The sequence below is a fragment of the Terrapene carolina genome, unplaced genomic scaffold (assembly GCF_002925995.2).
Source record: "Terrapene carolina triunguis isolate 2854851 unplaced genomic scaffold, T_m_triunguis-2.0 Scaffold139, whole genome shotgun sequence".
In the NCBI taxonomy this organism is placed as follows: Eukaryota; Metazoa; Chordata; order Testudines; family Emydidae; genus Terrapene; species Terrapene triunguis.
The window spans coordinates 7,761,391-7,780,669 of NW_020664490.1; the positions used below are offsets into that span (position 1 = coordinate 7,761,391).

The 19,279-nt window shown below is 42.8% G+C and overlaps 1 protein-coding gene across 1 annotated transcript in view; it reads right to left on the bottom strand.

The window, feature by feature from the left end:
- The window catches only part of LOC112117333, an 87,451-nt gene that overhangs the window by 51,964 nt on the left and 16,208 nt on the right, over window positions 1–19,279 (bottom strand). Inside the window, exons 3-5 of the mRNA XM_029911961.1 lie at window positions 17,385–17,509; window positions 7,292–7,380; window positions 6,814–6,890 (exon numbers count right to left, since the gene is read on the bottom strand). Of these exons, the coding sequence (XP_029767821.1) occupies window positions 6,814–6,890; window positions 7,292–7,380; window positions 17,385–17,509 (291 nt within the window). The remainder of the gene's footprint in view (window positions 1–6,813; window positions 6,891–7,291; window positions 7,381–17,384; window positions 17,510–19,279) is intronic.

Consider the following 19,279-nt stretch of genomic DNA (forward strand, 5'->3'; position numbering starts at 1 on the left):
GGCTGCTCCACAGCATTCCACAGCAGCAGCTATGTTTTTGGTCCTGCTCTCAGCTCCCTTCTTGCTCCTAGCCCTTACTCTGAATCCCCGCTCCTGCTTTCTGTTCCTTGTCTCTGGTTCTGTTCCTGGATTCCTAATCCTGGTTTCCAGTTCCTAGTCCCTGCTCTTGGCTCCGGCCTACACTCTGGCTCTGACCCTTGACTCCTGATTCCTGGCTCTGACTTGCTTGCTGGACTTGGTATTCATCTTCTGACCACAGCTCTGACCCGTGGCTCCTGGTTTCTGGCTCACTCCCTGGGCTTGACATTGAGTTTCTGATCACTGCTCTGCCCCTGGCTCTGGGTCTCTGGCTCTCGGCTAGCCCCCCAAACATGATAATTTGGCTCCAAACCTGGCCACTAAGCCTGGTTACCTCTGTTCCAACCATTAAGCCAGCCTCCCACCCTGACCAATAGGCAAGGCTGCCCATGGCTTGTTCATTATAGTTTGAGCAGCCCACAAAACTGAAGAGAAGACTCAGAGAGGGGCAGGGAAAAGAGCCACTGATAGGGATGGATTCTGCACACGGAGGTCCTTCCTTAGCTGACCTGCTGGGTTCCCCACAGAGGCGCAGAATAGCACTCTGCAGGTGGAGTATACAGTAAAGGAACCAAAGATTCCTTTTCATTCCTATTGACAGTATCAAAGCTTTTTATACGGTCTCACATGACCTTCTCATAAACAAACTAGGGAAATGCAACCTAGATGGAGCTATTATAAGGTGGGTGCAAAACTGGTTGGAAAACCGTTCCCATAGAGTAATCAGTGGTTCACAGTCATGCTGGAAGGGCATAACGAGTGGGGTCCCGCAGGGATCAGTTTTTGGTCCGGTTCTGTTCAATATCTTCATCAATGATTTAGATAATGGCATAGAGAGTACACTTATAAAGTCTGCGGACGATACTAAGCTGGGAAGGGTTGCAAGTGCTTTGGAGGATAGGATTAAAATTCAAAATGATCAGGACAGACTGGAGAAATGGTCTGAATTAATAGGATGAAATTCAATAAGGATAAATGCAAAGTACTTCATTTAGGAAGGAACAATCAGTTGCACACATACGAAATGGGAAATGACTGCCTAGGAAGGAGTACTGCGGAGAGAGATCTGGGGGTCATATTGGACCACAAGCTTAATATGAGTCAACAGTGCAACACTGTTGCAAAAAAAGCAAATCCCATTCTGGGACAGGGGTGGACAAACTTTTTGGCCTGAAGGCCACATCTGGGTATAGAAATTGTATGGCGGGCCATGAATGCTCACAAAATTGGGGGTTAGGGTGAGGGCTCCGGCTGAGGATGCGGGCTCTGGGGTGGGGCCAGAAATGAGGAGTTCAGGGTGTGGGAGAGGCCTCTAGGCTGGGGCAGGGGGTTGGGGTGCAGGGGGGGGTGAGGGCTCCAGCTGGGGGGTGCAGGCTCTGGGGTGCAGTAGGGTTCTCCAGGCTGGGACCGAGGAGTTCTGAGGGCGGGAGGGGGATCATGGCTGGGGCAGGAGGTTGGGCCGCAGGGGGCTCAGAGGTGCAGGCTCTGGGTGGCGCTTACCTCAAGCAGCTCCCCGAAGCAGCAGCAGCATATCCCTCCTCTGGCTCCTATGCAGAAGCACAGTGCTGGCCAGGCGGCTCAGCGCGCTGCCCCGTCTGCAGGCACCGCCCCCGCAGCTTCCGGAAGCAGCGACATGCCTCCCTCTGGCTCCTACGCGGAGGCATAACGTTGCCAGGTGGCTCTGCACGCTGTCCCGTCCGCAGACAGCTCCCATTGGCCAAAGTTCCTGGCCAATAGAAGCTGGGGGGGGGACATCATGTGGAGCCCCCTGGCTGCCCCTACATGTAGGAGCCAGAAGGGGGACATGCCACTGATTCTGGCAGCCGCACAGAAAGCCCCCGATCCTACTCCCTGGCGGGAGCTTGAGGGCTAGATTAAAAGCTCTGATGGGCCAGATGCGGCCCGTAGTTTGCCCACCCCTGTTCTGGGATGTATTAGCAGGAGCATTGTAAGCAAGACACGAAAAGTAATTCTTCCGCTCTACTCCGCGCTGATTAGGCTTCAACTGGAGTATTGTGTCCAGTTCTGGGCGCCACATTTCAGGAAAGATGTGGACAAATTGGAGAAAGTCTAGAGAAGAGCAACAAAAATGATTAAAGGTCTAGAAAACATGACCTATGAGGGAAGACTGAAAAAATTGGATTTGTTTAGTCTGGAAAAGAGAAGACCGCGAGGGGACATGATAACAGTTTTCAAGCACATAAAAGGTTGTTACAAGGAGGAGGGAGAAAAATTGTTCTTCTTAACCTCTGAGTATAGGACAAGAAGCAATGGGCTTAAATTGCAGCAAAGGAGATTTAGGTTGGACATTAGGAAAAACTTCCTGTCAGGGTGGTTAATATACTGGAATATATTGCCTAGAGAGGTTGTGGAATCTCCATCATTGGAGATTTTTAAGAGCAGGTTAGACAAATATCTGTCAGGAATGGACTAGATAATACTTAGTCCTGCAATGAGTGCAGGGGACTGGACTAGATGACCTCTCGAGGTCTCTTCCAGTCCTATGATTCCCCACCCAGACAAGTTCAATAGGGACCACAGGGCTTCTCATGGGTTTCTGAACCAATGCCACTCCTGTTCCAGATAAGACCACAGACCTATTCCATCCGTAGAGCCAAGGTGGGGCTCATCATTAGTCTCCTGATTGGAAGGTGCTTGCCTGGGCTCCCCCCTCTCTGGAGTAAGCCAGTCCCTTCTTGGGGGAGTTCAAGAACTTTATCCAGGCCATGACAACACATGTCAATGACCTGAACCGGACACATACAGCAGAATCAGCACTTCAAGCCCTGAGACAAGGCCACAAGCTGGTCACTAGCTATGCCACAAAGTTCTGCTGCCTCGCAGCTGACACGGAATGGAGCAAGGCCATGCAGCACCACCACTTCTGTCATGGTCTGAGTGATGAAGAGAAGGACGAAGTGGCCTGGGCAGAAATCTTGGCCAGACTGGCACCCCGATCAACATAAACATAAGCATTGATAGCCGGCTATTGGAACGTTGCCAGGAAAAGGCAACGGTGCCCTGATCATACACTAGTCTTGGTCACTCATGCCCAGACTGAGCTCCCCACTGACCTCCTGCCGCAACCAGATCCTATGCAACTTGGCACTGTCTGGTCCTGCCTTTCTGATGGTGAAAAGAACCAATGCCACTTGGAAGGCCTATGCCTTTACTGTGGCAAAACTAGACATTACAGCTTAAGTTGCCCAGCTAAAGTTCGGTCCGTCTCCCAGCAAGGAAATACCAGGCCTCAACCTTCTACGAGAATCCTGGTTGGGGATGGTGTAATTCCCCTGGATCTAGCTCGATACACCAGTACCACTTCACAGGTTACTGGCAGTGCTCCACCTTACTCACCTTCAGCTCCCACTCTGCTTAAGACATCTGGCCATGGCTGACATCCACCTGGAAGCCCTCGTGGACACAGGAGCATCTCATAACACCAGATACCAACATGAGTCAATTCCATCCCAGACCTCACTGAAGCGGTCAATGGATCTCTATTTTCCTCCAGCCCAGTTACATGAGAAACAGCTCCTTCAGAAGTCGCCACTATCTAGGACCACCAGGAGACCTTACAGTTTGGCCTAATCTGTTTCCCCCTCTTTGTAGTTATTTCTGGCATCACCTGGCAAACCACCCATGACCCCCACAACTGCTGGAGCTCTAGCATGATCAAGTTCACCTCTCTGCAATCATGTCAGACCTGCAGTCTCAACCTCAGTCAGGGGAAAGAGGCAGCCCCCATCTTATACTTGCTGAAGCTGTCTCTCTCCAAGCCAGGCTAAGGCAGGTTAGGAGGGGCCTCACTAGACACAGCCAGCCCCCCAACTACTATGGCTATAACTGCAAAGTACCAGGACCTGTTTGATATTTTTGACAAAGGGAGGACCAATATTTTGCTGCCTCATCAGCCCTATAATTGCCCTATAAATATCCAGGCCGGAGTGGAAATCCCTTTTGGACATATTTATTCCCTTTCAGAACCCAAGCTGCAAGCCCTTAGAAGCTACCTACAAGAGAGTCTGTGCAAGGGGTTCATCTGTCCCTCCAAGTCCTTGGCCAGGGCTCCAATTTTATTTGTCACCTAGAAGGATGGTTTCCTACACCTGTGTGTTGACTATTACATTCTGCACCTGTTATAGACATTTTGAATACACTGTGATGCTGGTCTGACTACACAATGCCGCTGCTGCTTTTCAACATTTTATAAATGACATTTTCAAAAATATGTTGGACCATTTTGTAGTAATTTACTTAGATGACATCCTGATATTCTCTGAAAACAAGAACCAGAATGACCAGCATGTAAACCATGTTCTAGAAAGAATATGTCAGACGACTTATACACTAAATTAAATTCATAGTTGTCTCCCCAGAGGGGCTATGGACCCACATAAGGTCTCTACCATCCCAGAGTGGGCTGCTCCGAGGGATGTCTGGGGCATATAATGATTCTTAGGGTTTGCTAACTTCTACCAGTGTTTCATCTGAGATTTCGATACCTGGTAGCCCCCCAATGGCCCTTCTGAAAAAGGGAGCCTGGTTTGTCTGGTCTGCGGAGACTCAACAGGTATTCGATCGGCTAAAAGAGGCTTTCATTTCTGCTTCCATCCTTGTCCATCTAGACCTCTTCTGTTAACAATGGAGGCTGATGTTTCTGATTTTGCCAGTCAATCTTTTACTCCCAACTCACTGATTTTCAATGCCATAATAATTCAGCCCCTAGCACAGAATTAGTATGTGGTCACTCCTATTTTAAGTCTTCCTTTGTATGAATTGGTAAGGGATGTGGGGAGGAAGGGCAGTGTCCAGTGGCACAGGCAGATGCAAAGAATTTGCACTGAGGAAGGCATCTGCAGAGAGCCAGTAAGGCCACAAAGGTGCGCGGTGCTGACAGTGGAGGGGGCATGGCCACAGTTGCTGACGCATTTGTTCAGTACATCCCCACAATAGTGTCCACAGACAGGATTTCTAAGGAACACTGAATGCAGCATAAGGCTGCCCTCCAATGGCATAAAACCTGAAGAAGTGGGATAGTAGAACCACCACTTGCCATTACCCTATTGTAAATTCTCCCAAAGCACAATGAACCTCTCCAGCACAAGGAACTACAATTTTGTACCTCCACATACAATTCACTTTAGACCTATATAGATGAATGAATGAATGAATGAAGGCAGGCCTCTATGGAGGGAGAAACAGCAACTGTTTAACAGAGTATAGCAACACTCCACGCCAATACTGTACCCAATTGCAGGAGAAATGTAAAGTGCAATTACCAAGAGAGGAATCTGGCCAGGTCACCAGTGTTAACTTCCCTAACTCTTGCAAAATAATTTCATGGACTATTTCATAATTACATGTGGTCAGAACTAATCGGTAAGATGTTGATTCTCACAGCAAAGTGCCTCTGACATGTGCAACGCCTGTTCAATACTGACTGAGGATAGAATGTCTTACTGAACCACCAAACGCCATTTCCTAAGCAACCTTGCATTTTCCTTGATGACCTTCTACATAAGTACTAACCAGACCTTCCCCTGCTTAGCTATTAAGAGCTGATGAGATACTGAATTGGTATGCCTACTTTTGTTTCACTCCACTATTATAGAGCCATTACACTTCTTTATGTAAGTTTTTATTATAACCTACATTTTGAAAGAGTTCAGATACTTGGTCATAAAGAGTTTAGTTTAATTTGAGTGAGATTATTCATGCAATTTCTTAGTGTTTAGTAATTATTTTTCTTTTTATATACACTATTTTAATATTTTTAGTTACCAAAACAAGAAAACCAAAAACTGTGCTCTTCTACTATCTAGTTAGAAGACGAATGTTCTTACTATTTTTTCCTTATTCCCTGTTAACATACCATTGCAAGGCTAACTCAACCCAATCACTTTGTCGGTAGCCTTAGAATGATACCATATCAACAAGAGATGGGGAAAAAGTAGTAAAAATATTTATACATTTGACTTCTCCCAAGTTTGCCTGGCATGCACTGACATTCCATAATTTCAAGAGGATCTAGAGTGGATGACAAACATCAGGAATTAACAAACAAAATTAAATAGGCACCGCAATAACAGATCAGATCAAATGTCTATCTAATCCAGTATCACATTTCCAACAGTACTTAATACCAGATGATTTGGGGGGGGGAGGGGGGGTGCGGAGGGGCACAGAGAAAAGTTTCAAGTAACACTGTGATGGACAATTATGGAATAGCCTGCTTATATGGGAATTTTCTTCCTAATCCCCACTAGTTAGGAGTGGAGTTACACCCTTAGGCATGAGGATTTTTATTCCTTATAAAATGTTTTATCTTACCTAATTAAACTGTGGGTGTTCTTATCTATATAAATGTCTAATCTATATAAATGCTCATGGCCTCAGTCACATCTTGTAGCAATGACTTCCCAGGTTAGTTTAATCATCCACTGTGTAAGGAAGTGTGTCCTATGGGCCTGATTATTTTTCCACTTAAGTCCATGGAAATTTTGCTGTTGATTTCAAAGGGACCAGGACACAGGGTCCTCTGTGTATTCCTGAGCTGATATTTAAGTAAGCAGTATATTTACATAAATATTAACAGAAGTCAGTACATACTAGAAAACACGTTAGCAGTAAAGCACTTAAGCAATTGATGAAGTATTGAGAAAAATTTAAATTAAACCACAATACAAAAGAAAAAGAAAAGAACTATGATGGCTACTATAACACAAGTCTTACTTTTCTAACTCCTCTGGATCAAACTTCCACCATGTGTCTGGCTCATGGAATTCCACTCTGTAGCCTTTCCCCAGAGCCTACAGCAAACAAAGAAATACAGTCTGCATGATAGGCGTAACATTATTATACCAGTTTATGCTGCAACAAATAGAAAAAATATTAATGAAAACCAGATTGTTATTAAAATTAAATACGAAGCAGTCTTAGCCCACTGAACTTTAGATCACTTACCCCACAACCTCTAGGTTTCCTCTTAGGCTAAAAACATGAGGTCAAGTCAATCCAAACTAGACTACCTGTTAGTGGCTATGTCAAAGAAATAGCCTGTTCGAGGAGAGGAAGGAATGTCAACAAGGAAGACCCATTACTAGACAAAGTAGTTGCATTCGTGCTTTGTGAAGGTAGGTCTGCAAAAAAAAAAAAAAACACAACCACAGTATAACAACAATGGATTTAATTACACAGTAGTTATATTTACCGTTTCCACATACGGCTTCATTTCCCAGGCTTGAGTATTAGTGTTGTCTATTATAATGGGAGATCTTCCCTGGTCCATTGCTTGTTTTGCTGCAATAAATAAAGATTACAATACAATCGTCAATATCTGAGTGAAAAATTGGAATGAATATTCTATTTCAAGTAAAATAATGACAAGCATTTTTGTTCTACAAGAGGTTTGCATTAGTATGTCGTGATTAATTAAGCAATCTAAACTGGATTTCTATTTAATTAGATTCCACTTAAATAAGAAGGCCACAGCTTCAGGGTAAACTAACAAACAGTAATCTACTTAACAGAGACAAGTGCTAACAGAGCTATATAGTTAACAGGGAAAACTGCCTATTGCCTTCTTGATTCCTAATAAGAAGCTATGGAGGCATTTGTCGTGGGAAACAAGACAAGAAGAGTTGTTGGCTAAACTTTTATAGTTACATTTACAGTTAATTCCTAGAATAATAATTACCAGGGCCACATTACATGGAATACACATTTATTGTGACAGAGATGGCATGAAAATGCTTCTAGAAAAACTTATGCTTAAGATACTTTATTGCTTTAAGAAACTAATATTTCCATTAATAAAATCCCGTATGTATAACCGCAAACTATCAAGCCCAGAACTTTTGGCTGAGCTAGAGCATATCTTTTGGAAAGACCTTCAATCTTGATTTAAAGACTTCAACCACCACATTTCTAGGTAAATTGTACTAATATCTAATTAACCTTTTTGTAAAAAAAATCTGCACCCTGTTTCTGATCTTAATTTATTCTAGCTTCAGCTTCTGGTTCAGGGGTTCTCAAACTGGGGGTCGTGACCCCTCAGGAGGTCGCAAGACTATTACATGGGAGGTCATGAGCTGTCAGCCTCCACCCCCAAACCCTGCTCACTTCCAGCATTTATAATAGTATTAAATGTAAAAAAGAGTTTCTAATTTATAAGAGGGGGGGGTCACACTCAGAGGCTGGCTGTGTGAAAGGGGTCACCAATACAAAAGTTTGAGAATCACTTTTCTAGTCACTCCATCTTGTTATGGCTTCATGTATTAAACTGAAAAGGCCTCTACTACCAGAAATATTTCCCCCATATAGATACTTATAGACGGATCAAGTATCACCAGTCAACTTTCTTTGTTGAATGGAGTTTTAGTCTCACTGTAAGACCTCAAATCATTCTGGTAGCTGTTTTCTAAATCCTTTCCAATTTGTCAAAATCCGCTTTTAAGTGTGGAAACCAAAACGGAATGCAGTATTCCAGGAAGGACTAGCCACTAGGCAACATGGTGTGGTAAGAAGGAGGGAAGACTGACTCAAAAGCAAAAAAGGGGTAAGAAGACAAGGTGACAGCAGGCCTTTGGTCTCATGAAAGGAAGGTCTCAGCCATTCTGGTTGAAAACACCATGAAAAGCATTTTGGGTAAGCAATATCTTATTAGAGAAGAGGGCATTTTGTTACTTAAGTTGTAGTAGTGAAGTCTATCACTGGAAGGGTGCGCTAGAGGGACTCAGGTATAGGTCACCCTGTAACTGTGATAGTGATCACGTAATTAAAGACAGTAGCATAATGCATATGCACAAGGAGTTCAAATTAAAGTTGCACAAGCAACCATAATTCTGATATTTCCTAATGTTTGACTATTTGACTTTGCAACCTTACTTTTTTAACAGTTTTTTTAAATGCAATATATAATTATAATATACAAATTGCTTTAGTATCAGTTACAATCTTTACATTTAATTTTCAAATTAATATTTTGGAGTCTAAAATTTCACTCAGAGCTAAAATCTAATCAGTAGTTTTGTAAAATAGATATCAGGTAACTCTCAAGTGTTCTGACAGGGATAACATTAAGTTACCTTTGCAGCTTTACAAAAATTTCATAAATTTTCGTTGACTGACTAATTTCCTCATTTGGGAAGTGTACTTTCATTTTTGCTTTCTTCACCATGATCTTAGTATAAGTAGTATTCAAGGCTTATATACATGTGTAGGACTACAAAGCACTTTAGCAAGTCTATGAATAAATGTATGCACCTCCCCACCACCTACATAATGATGTAATTAATAGCTGCTTGCACCCAAAGCTGTACAAAGGCATTCATTGAAAGCTAAAACTGAAGGTAATCAGCTGTTCTGGTCCTGCACAGACACACCCCAGCTTCAAAAAATAGGAATAGTGTTCCTATTAAATATTGAAATACAGACATGTTGGATAACTTAGATAAATGGATAAGGAAATATAGAGCTTTTCACATCTAGGTCACTAGTTTGAGCTAGTCTCAGGTCAGAAATGACTAAAAATCATTATGAAATGACTGTTTGCTGGCCTTTATTTATATTTTTATTTATAAAATGCCCTCTAACATATCTCAGGGACAAAAAACACTTAAGAATGCATATTTTTTGCCCTCTACCAGAAGAAGAAAAAAATTACAGTTCTCCAAAACAAAATTCCCTTCCAAAACAATCTCTTATCAAACACTGTCTCATAAGGTCAACATACCAGATTATCGCTGACCAACACAGGAACATTTTTTTGAACTGAGACTATTCTAACACTGAACATTTAAATCTAGAATCTATTCACTCAAGCACTTCAGCTGACTTGATTCACCATGCTGGCTCACTGGGAGAAAAGTGGTCTTTTCTATAGCTAAGATCTAGAACAAGTAAAGCTTTTCAAGATTAAAGTCAAGCTCTGTTCTATATCGAGAAAGGAATTGGAAAACTATGAAGACTTCTGTAATACATTTCCTGCATGCAGGAAACCATATTTTGCACTAGTTGGGGTACACAAGACTTCTTCAGTGTGGCCCAAATCAGAGCATTTTGCAGTAATCAAATCCAGAAAACACAGTGGCATGGATAACTGTGATGAGGTCTGGATGTGTAAGAAAATGTTGTAAACAACTTAAGAACATAACTGCCATACTGGGTCAGACCAAAGGTTCATCTAGCCCAGTATCCTGTCTTCCGACAGTGGCCAATGCCAGATGCCCCAGAGGGAATGAAGAGAACAGGTAATCATAAAGTGATCCATCCCCTGTCGCCCATTCCCAGTTTCTGGCAAACAGAGGCTAGGGACACCATCCCTACCCATCCTGGCTAATAGCCATTGATGGACCTATTCTCTATGAATTTATCTAGTTCTTTTTTAAATGTACCATACAAAAGGTAAAAAAAAAAAAAAAAAAACCACAAACAAACAAACCAAAATCCTCTCTTCACCACCTCCACGCCCACCACTCAGGTTTACAGGGGTCAAAGAGCATTCCCACGTTTAAATTTCCTTGGACAAAAAACGAGCAAATAAAAGGAGTAGAAATAATTGTTTCCCTTAACCCATCAGCCACTTCTATTTTGTCTGGTTTACACAGAAAGATTATTCTCATCCAAGTCCCAATCTTGGCCAGGTGCTGAGAAAGCACAGACACATCATCATCCAGGTCTGATAAAAATGAAAATGCAGAGCAGCACGTCATTTGCATAAGGATGACCCAAAATTTCACGCCATTTATAAGAGATTCTTCAGAACAGATGAGCAATTGTTCAGAACCACTCTCCAATACCTCTTGGGCCTTGTCTAGAGTAGGAAAAAGGTGCTTATTTTCAAATTGAGTTTAACTATGTATATTGGTGCTAAATGGAATTAATAACATTAGCTCAATTTTACCAGGTGAATTATAGCCTTGGCATACTAAAAATGAGCAAAGGACATAAAACTAAGTCTATACTGGTGCTAAATTGGGTTTTAAATTGAATTGAGTTAATTTGATTGAAAATAAGCACCTTTTCCCCTACTCTATACAAAGCTTTGGAGAGGAAACTTTCAACTAGTGGCCACAGGCAGGTTAACAAAACCTCACTATCAAAGATTGCTGACAGATTTTAAAGGATCAGAATAGTCAAACAACTGTTGTCCATTACCAGGAAGAGATTAGCCACCAAATGAGTTACAGTCTCATTCCAAGTGAACAAGTGTCTATATCAGAAAATCCACCACAATTACCATAGTTGGCAGTTTTAAACAAACGGCCAATGAATCAATTAACCTACTCTCTACTCCTGAAGCTGGTCCCTCTATAACACTATTGAGAAGCAGTGGATGAAGCCTACACTGTTGCTGTTCCACTATTTCGATGGAATACGAATATGTATCTGTGCTTACTTGAAAATTTCCTTTTTTTAAATAAGATCCACAGATCCTTTACAATGGGTACTTCAGCCTGCTTGAAGGTAGAACCAGACCTACCAACCTGGGAATGCCCTACTTCCTGAAGTTCCCTCCAGTTCAGATAACTTCCACAGCCAGGAAAATTCACACCTACTTAAATGTATAGATTGTGCTAAATATACTTTGAGGAAAAACACAACAATTTCTCCTACTGCAAAGCAAGGTAAATTCTAACTAATAGCAACAAACCCAAATCCTTGGATGTCAATTTCCATCTCTATTCTTTATGATCCATTTGTCTCCATGGTGGGCCAGCTCTGTGGACCTTATTACTTAAAGAAAGAAAATTTTCAAATAAGCATGGATAAATTTTCTTGTTCTTGGTGCATAGATCCACAGATCCATTACAACGGGATTTTCATAACAGTGTCCTACCACAATGGGAAGCAGGAACATGCTTTAAAAATGGACTTCCAAAACAAAGTAAATTATATAAATATTGCCTCCATCCTTCCTTGGGCACTAAGGTGTGGATAAAATTTCTGCCCAAAGAAAGGAAATGGCATTGGCTAAGACTGGATGAGCAAATATTCAGAATATGGTGAAGTCTGGCAGATCTCAATAGCAGAGACATGACTACTCTGTCTTGACACGGTCAATGCTCCTAAGGACTGGACTTTGATGCTTAACTGAAGGAGGAATATTTCTTGAATTTATTTAAGGAATGGATGCTATGACAGCTGTCTGAATTAAAAGTACAATACTAAATCTCAGTTAAAAAGCTCTCAATTTATTAAAAAAAAAAAAAAAAGAAACATCTGATTGAAGATAGTAGCTATCTGGAGGTCTACTCTAATGGATAGGAAGTATAACAACCCTTCCTGCAAGGTTTCAATCTGGGCAATGCTGTAAGGAGCAGGACAACATGCCTGTGTGACACATTGACTGTGTGAGGTTAGGGTAAGATTGATGCCCTAAAGAGATATTTAATGTTGGGATGTGTAAAAAACTGCCTTTTATTGAATATGCTGAGAACATTATACTACAGAGCCTTGACCTTTTTGCTGGGACACTCACGCTCTCACAATAATGCGCTCCAGGCTATGGCCACTCAAGGATATGTTTCACTGATTTAACATGGTAGTTATTCTACTGGCTGGTGCACAGTCCACAGTTTAAGTTCTATTTGTTTCCTTCTCTTTTGGAGTCCATGACAGCAATAAGTCACCTCATCCAAATATTCATTTTAAACCTGTCCCAGAGGAAGGATTCGTTTTGCAACAGCAGAACTCTTCTGTGAAATAGGGACATCTAAAGATCCATTGCTATGTTAACCAGACTTGAGAACCACAGCACCTTCTTCCAGAAAGGCTTAAATGATATTTTACTGTTTTCTCATTCCTATATTTTGTATTGTTCTGGGGAACAGTGGAAAAGGTGGGAAGACATATAGGAGGGACCCTGCACAACTTAGCAAGATGTCACTCACCACCTTACTTCCTGGGTCCTGACACACAGAGAGGCCTCAGGGCACTTATTTACGGTTTCCAGGTGCAAAGAGGTCAATCATCAGCCCACCAAATTGATTTAAAATTAGCAAGTTATTTCTGGGTGTAGAAGTCACTCTGCTAATCTGACTTTTGCCATGTGTAAATCTTGATGACCATTGCCTCCTTGATGGGCAGTGCACACAGAGAGAGGAAACTCTGCTCCACCGAAGACAGAATTTCTCTCTGGGATAGAGCTGATTGGGTTCTTCCCATATATTATGAAAATCTATCAGTCACGTTGACTATCATGACCCAAACAGGTCTGCTATCCATAGAAGGAGCAATGCTCTGATATCTCAGTTCAATTCATTGTGTTCCAGCTAGTGGATGCCATGATCTCCCTTTTTTTGGTACCCTGATCTGGAGGAACCCTTTAAAATATCTGATTTTCTACATACACCAGTTATAGGAGCACAGAACATACAAATGGAGCTTGTTCTCTGCCAACAGACAAGACAGTGCAAGATATGGAGGGGATACCCAAATCTACTGGATAAGTATCGTATGAACAGTATCGTATGTGTACGATATCAGAATTCCTAAAAGGCTCCAATAAGAATTGGATTTTTGTTTCTGTGACAGCACTTGTTTTCCCTTATGGCCATCTTCATCTTCTGTTAACATTTTTCTGAGATGAATGTTCCTTTGTACCTAATGGTATTAATTCTCGTCACAGGCCTATGCCTGAATTCCTTGGAACCATATGTCTGTGTTTGTCCTGAATCCAAAGGAACTCCAGGAACTGCATCACTCTGGGTGTATTTGCTTCTTCAGCTTTCTATCTGTACAGAACCCCGATAAGACAAATAGTTGGACAAGAGATGAGTGAATTTCCTTCTTCCCTAAAGCGAATATTATTGCTACCCTGATCCTGGCGAGAGACCCTTGGAGCACACATAAGATCATACGGTAAAGATAGAAATTGGAAAACATAAGAATTGCCTGATGATGGTAAAATGGGAAGGCTTTGATGACAAGCCGGCATTAGGAACTTATTTAGATGTTTCAGAGAGGGACATTGCTCTGCCTGACCCCAATTTTGTGTGACTAGAACTAGGAGCAGGTTACAATGCTATGATTGTAAGTAGCTGGGAATGGAACAAAAATATTTCTGAAATTCTTCCAAAGCTCCATAGGTAGTTCACTCTGGACAATGTCCAGTGACCCCATTTGATCAAAGTTACAGGTAAGACCTTTTGCCCCCAAAATAAGAGAGCCTGTCACAAATCAGGTGTCTACCTCCAGTTAAGGCTGGTTGTGAGACCCGCAGATACCTCTGAAGCAACAGAGGACAGTTACTGACCTGGCACTTGTTCTAGCTACCACTTGTAAAGATGTATTTTCATTGGCTACACTTCATAAACTGCTTCAATTTGCCATATGACCTGTATTCCTTTTGATGATGTCTGGCAGGAGTCAGAACTGTAAAGACTCTTCTGTTGATCATGAGCAGCCTATAAAGTTTCCCATTGTATCACTAAGATAGCTGGGAACTGATTTGTCTGAGCATCTAATTCCAAGGTCCAAAGCCCCATATACATGCATGAAACAAATATGAATCCCTTTTTTCTCTCCCTTTTTCTTCTTTCCAGGGAAAAGTCCTTAGGCCATGCAATTTTTAGGTTGCAATAATCTCCACTTATGTTAGAGCTGCTTGTGAAAGCATGGGGAGACACTCAGAGTGTCAGATGACAGTTCATATTGGTTTATTTTTGTTCGTCTGATGCCACCTAAAAGTTTCCATGCCCAAAGGAGAAGGCTGCGATGAGATGATGCATGACTGAACTTGGCTAGCTGTAAAGGATCTGTATAGTGAAGAGGCCATTCTTTCAAGTAAAAATCTCCCTGAGTTCAAAACACTGAATCCCTGACCACAGGGGAAAACAGCCACATTTATCTATGACACCAATCCTATGTTAAATATTGACTAGAGAACACTGAGGAATCTTCTGGCCTTATAAAATGGAGGCCAGGGCAGAAATAAATAAATGGTGAGTCAAGAGGCCCAACACTGCCCACTGTTTCTTTCACATCTAGGTTGCTGTCTCTTTCATTACCCCATAGCCATTTGTCTGATGGGAAGGGATGGAAGTGATGACGAGAGACATGGCAACCTGCAACAGAGGTTGGAAACAATAACCTGGATATTACGGCATGGTGATGCACAGTAGCAGCTGGGAATAACAGCATGATACTTTCCCAGGCTTTTTGGTCTGGCCAGAAATCCCTATCCCTTTAGTACATCTTCCCAGAGTGCATAAGGAAAAGTATATGGCTCCAACCTTTCTTGGGTAAGAAACTGCAGGCCTCCTATATGTTGTTTCACAATACTCAGTACTCTATTGTCTAACAGTGTCTATTCTCTGCTGTGTTATTTGTTTAAATGTATTTTATATTTGATTTTCTAACTCTGATTTCATCTGCTGGCCTTCCTCCTGCAAGCAGGAAGAATTCCCTTTGCATGTGTGTTAAGTGGGGGGAGGTGCACGCCTAGAGGAATCAACACATGTCTATGGCCTGGTCCAGGGGTCGGCAACCTTTCAGAAGTGGTGTGCCAAGTGTTCATTTATTCACTCTGATTTAAGGTTTCGCGTGCCAGTAATACATTTGAACGTTTTTAGAAGGTCTCTTTCTATAAGTCTATAATATATAACTAAACTATTGTTGTATGTAAAGTAAATAAGGTTTTTAAAATGTTTAAGAGGCTTCATTTAAAATTAAATTAAAATGCAGAGCCCCCCGGACCGATGGCCAGGACCCGGGCAGTGTGAGTGCTACTGAAAATCAGCTCGCGTACCGCCTTCGGCACGCGTGCCATAGGTTGCCTACCCCTGGCCTAGTCTTTTCTCCACTGATCTGCCCTGCTGCACTTTGAAGGTGAGCAGAGGAACTCTCACTGAGGATTATCTGCCCTGCTGCACTTTGTGAAGGTCAGCAGGGGAAACAGCGCCAATTTTAATATTAATTTATTCCCTCTTTGGGAGTTTGCCCTCATAATCCTGCTTCAGAAGGGGGAGTGAAACTGGTCCCAAATTGCTCCAGAAATATTTCAAGTGGCTACCGATATCTCTGTCATCAATGAGGCTGGACATATTTGTTTTCCTTTCGGTCTCTCAGGATGGCCCTGTCCTGGTGCTCAAAGATGGGCTTCCCCAGGAGCTCCACCCCTCTCTACTGCCTGGGATCCACATGGTCCAGATAGGTCAATGTTTCCCAGAAGGACTCAGCCTGGAATAGGAGTAGGGATTCCTAGAGGAGGCAGTTCTAGAGTTGAGAGGATGGGGAGGGAGCTGGGTCCAAAGGCCCTTTACCACTGTCTCTAGTATTGGCAGCATCCATGCTGTGTCCGATTCCCTCCAGTTGTGACCTACAGAACAGTGGAAGGGGACAGGGAGTCAGAGGCACAGCTGCTGGTGCAGACTATAGGAACTCAGATGTAATCTTCCATCTAGTGTGCTGCCCTTCTGGCTTCACTCCCCTCATGGGAAGGGAAAAGGGAGCAGCTGCTTGCCCTAGAGCCAGTTTCATTCCAGTCCTACCTGACTCCTTTCCTACTGGGCAAAGAGGGTCTGAAGCAACGCCACCAAGCCTGAGCTGCATCTTGCCCAGCAAAGCTGGCTTCCCCAGTACTGTCTGGTTCCTTTTCTTCCCAGGAACAGGTGAGGGAACAAGCCAACCCTGCCATGCCTGGGCGGAGAGGGAAACTGTGTCCTGCCTGCAGAGCCAGCTGAGATACCCAGTGAGACACTAAGTAAGTGGGGGAGCAGGAGACAAAAGGGCCTTCCTTTTGCCTCTAGCTTTTCTTGACCTAGCTTGGACCCTGAAGCCTGCAGAGGCACCATCCGCTGCAAACATCTCAGAAAGGGAATCAGAGCTGAGGGGACAACTGCCCCCAAAATCAAGTGCAGCCATGGGACATGACTGGGAATTAGACAGAAACATTACTGAGGACAGGTGTTAGTCTAAAATTTTGAAATAAAAGTCAGGAATTTCCCACAGAAAAGTTGGTGGCAGGGAGGGGTGGCAGAGATGCTGGTCACTGGAGGGAACTTCAGGACACAGGGTGTTCCCCTGCTACCAGTGACTAACAGATCTGGTTCTGCCCTGAATCTGCACGCAGGCTGAAGTACCCACTGTAATAGATCTGTGGATTTTGCACAAAGAAGAAAAAGGATTTTTGTCTATGGTCTTCTCACATCTGAATCTTTAGTTTTAAAGAAGGGTACAGAAGTTATGTATTTGTGAATTCCATGTAAACTGACCACTGACACTTGTATATACATGTTTATGCTATACATGCACATTCTAACCATTCGAGATCTAAAAGAATTCCTCTACTGTGTTCACACCTCTCTTCTGGTTCCAGTCATGAGCATCACCAAGCTGAGCAACGTTATATGTATATCCATCTTGCTGACGAAAATAATCATCGGTGCTGAACACCACGCCATCACGATTTTGACCAAGTAGAATACTGTCAAACAAAGGAAAGAGCAAAACCATTACAAATTAGCCAAATCTTATTCTTTAGAGGGTAAACGATAAAGTGATATAGGGAAGTTTAATGTTGTACTATTTTTGATCTTCGATACCTTCAGTTTTGTCGCTAAAAGAAACCCAACAATTTCCAACCCAAAATAAAGCATTTTCTTTTATCTCCGCTGTTTCCTTATTTGTTGGTTTTTCTCCCTTCCTCACAGGATGCACATTTGTGCCTACTTTCCATGACAGTAACAACTGAGCACATTCCAAATCTTTTAATGTATATATTTTCACAACACTCCTGGGAAGTATTACTCCCATTTTGCAGGTGGGTAGTATGGGATACAATCACACAGGGTGTTTGTGGCAGAGTTTGGAACGGAATTGGGTCTCCTGAGTCAGAGACCAGTGCCCTAACCACTAGACCATCCTTTCTCTCATTTGTACCTGTGCAACTCTAGCACACTGTTTCTCAAATGCGGCCACCATGGCCGCATGCAGCCGCCAGGGGCTTTTCTAGCGGCCACACCCTCCTGTGCTGTGATGGGGTGGGGGTGAGTGGCAAAATAGCAGCCTCTCCCCCTCCCTGTTGCTCCTGGATGCACCATGATAGTGTTGATTGCTGGGGCTGCCAGCAGCAGTTTGGCTCTGCCCCCCTCTGGAGACACCTGAGGCACAAGGCTGGAGGATCAGGCAGCCAGTGAATTCCCCACCTTCCCAGGGCAGTGGGGCTCAGGCTTTGGCCTTTAGCCCTGGGGTGGCAGGGCGGCAGGTTCTGGCTGAGGGACTTTGGGCTCCAGTCCCGGGCTCCGGCTATGAAGCGGTAGACCCCAGGCTCCAAGGCTTTGGGCTCCAGCCCCCCACTGCCTCTCCCAGCCCCCCATCCAGGGCTTGGCAGGGCAGGGCTGAGTAAGTCAGCAGTGAAACGTGATACTGGCATGTTTGTTAATATCACTTTTCACAACAGACTTTCTAACTAGCAATAAATAAATAACAATGTTTTAGACTGTCTATGTGCATATTTATTTGTTTTTTCCTAAAGCTAATTAAGTATTTTAGGGAAAAGTGTGAGAGCGGCCACCAGCAAGAGTTGGTAGCCATACTCTGAGGCCACCAAAAAATTTGTCCTGAGAACCCTTGCTCTAGTATATAGTACTGTACATGCCTAGCCGGAGCAGCACAGTAAAACTATCAAGACTTACACGTCAATTACTCTATTGCTGCTGCACAGGCAAGAAAAACAGGCAGTGACAGCAGAACCAATGTAATAATCCTGCAAGGCTGTTCTACTGAGGAAAGTCAGAACTGCAACAGAGCATATGCCTTTTCCTAAAAGCAACCCTCACTTTTAACTTATTTTAAAATAAGACAAGCAATTTGATTTCTCTCCCCCAACCCAAATTTAACTTCTCCCACTTTTGGTCACACAGAGAAATCATTTGATGATTCCTTCTACCCTCCATCTTTTCCACTGAAAGTTTAGGAAACACTGTTTTAGTGTCACTGCATGCACTCTTAGCTCAACCAGGAAAAAAAAAAAGCAGTCATTCCTCCATCAATGTAATACTAAATCTAATCATCACACTATCACTCCCTAATGCCAAAAAATTAAATATCTTAATTTTAATAATTAAGCGTTTACATTTCATAATTATTTGATGCACAGTATTTTTTAATTTAAAATAAAACCTTTGCCAACACTTTAAATAAATAAATATTTACTTCTATGCATTAAACAATCTTGGTTGACAATAGTTTCTTA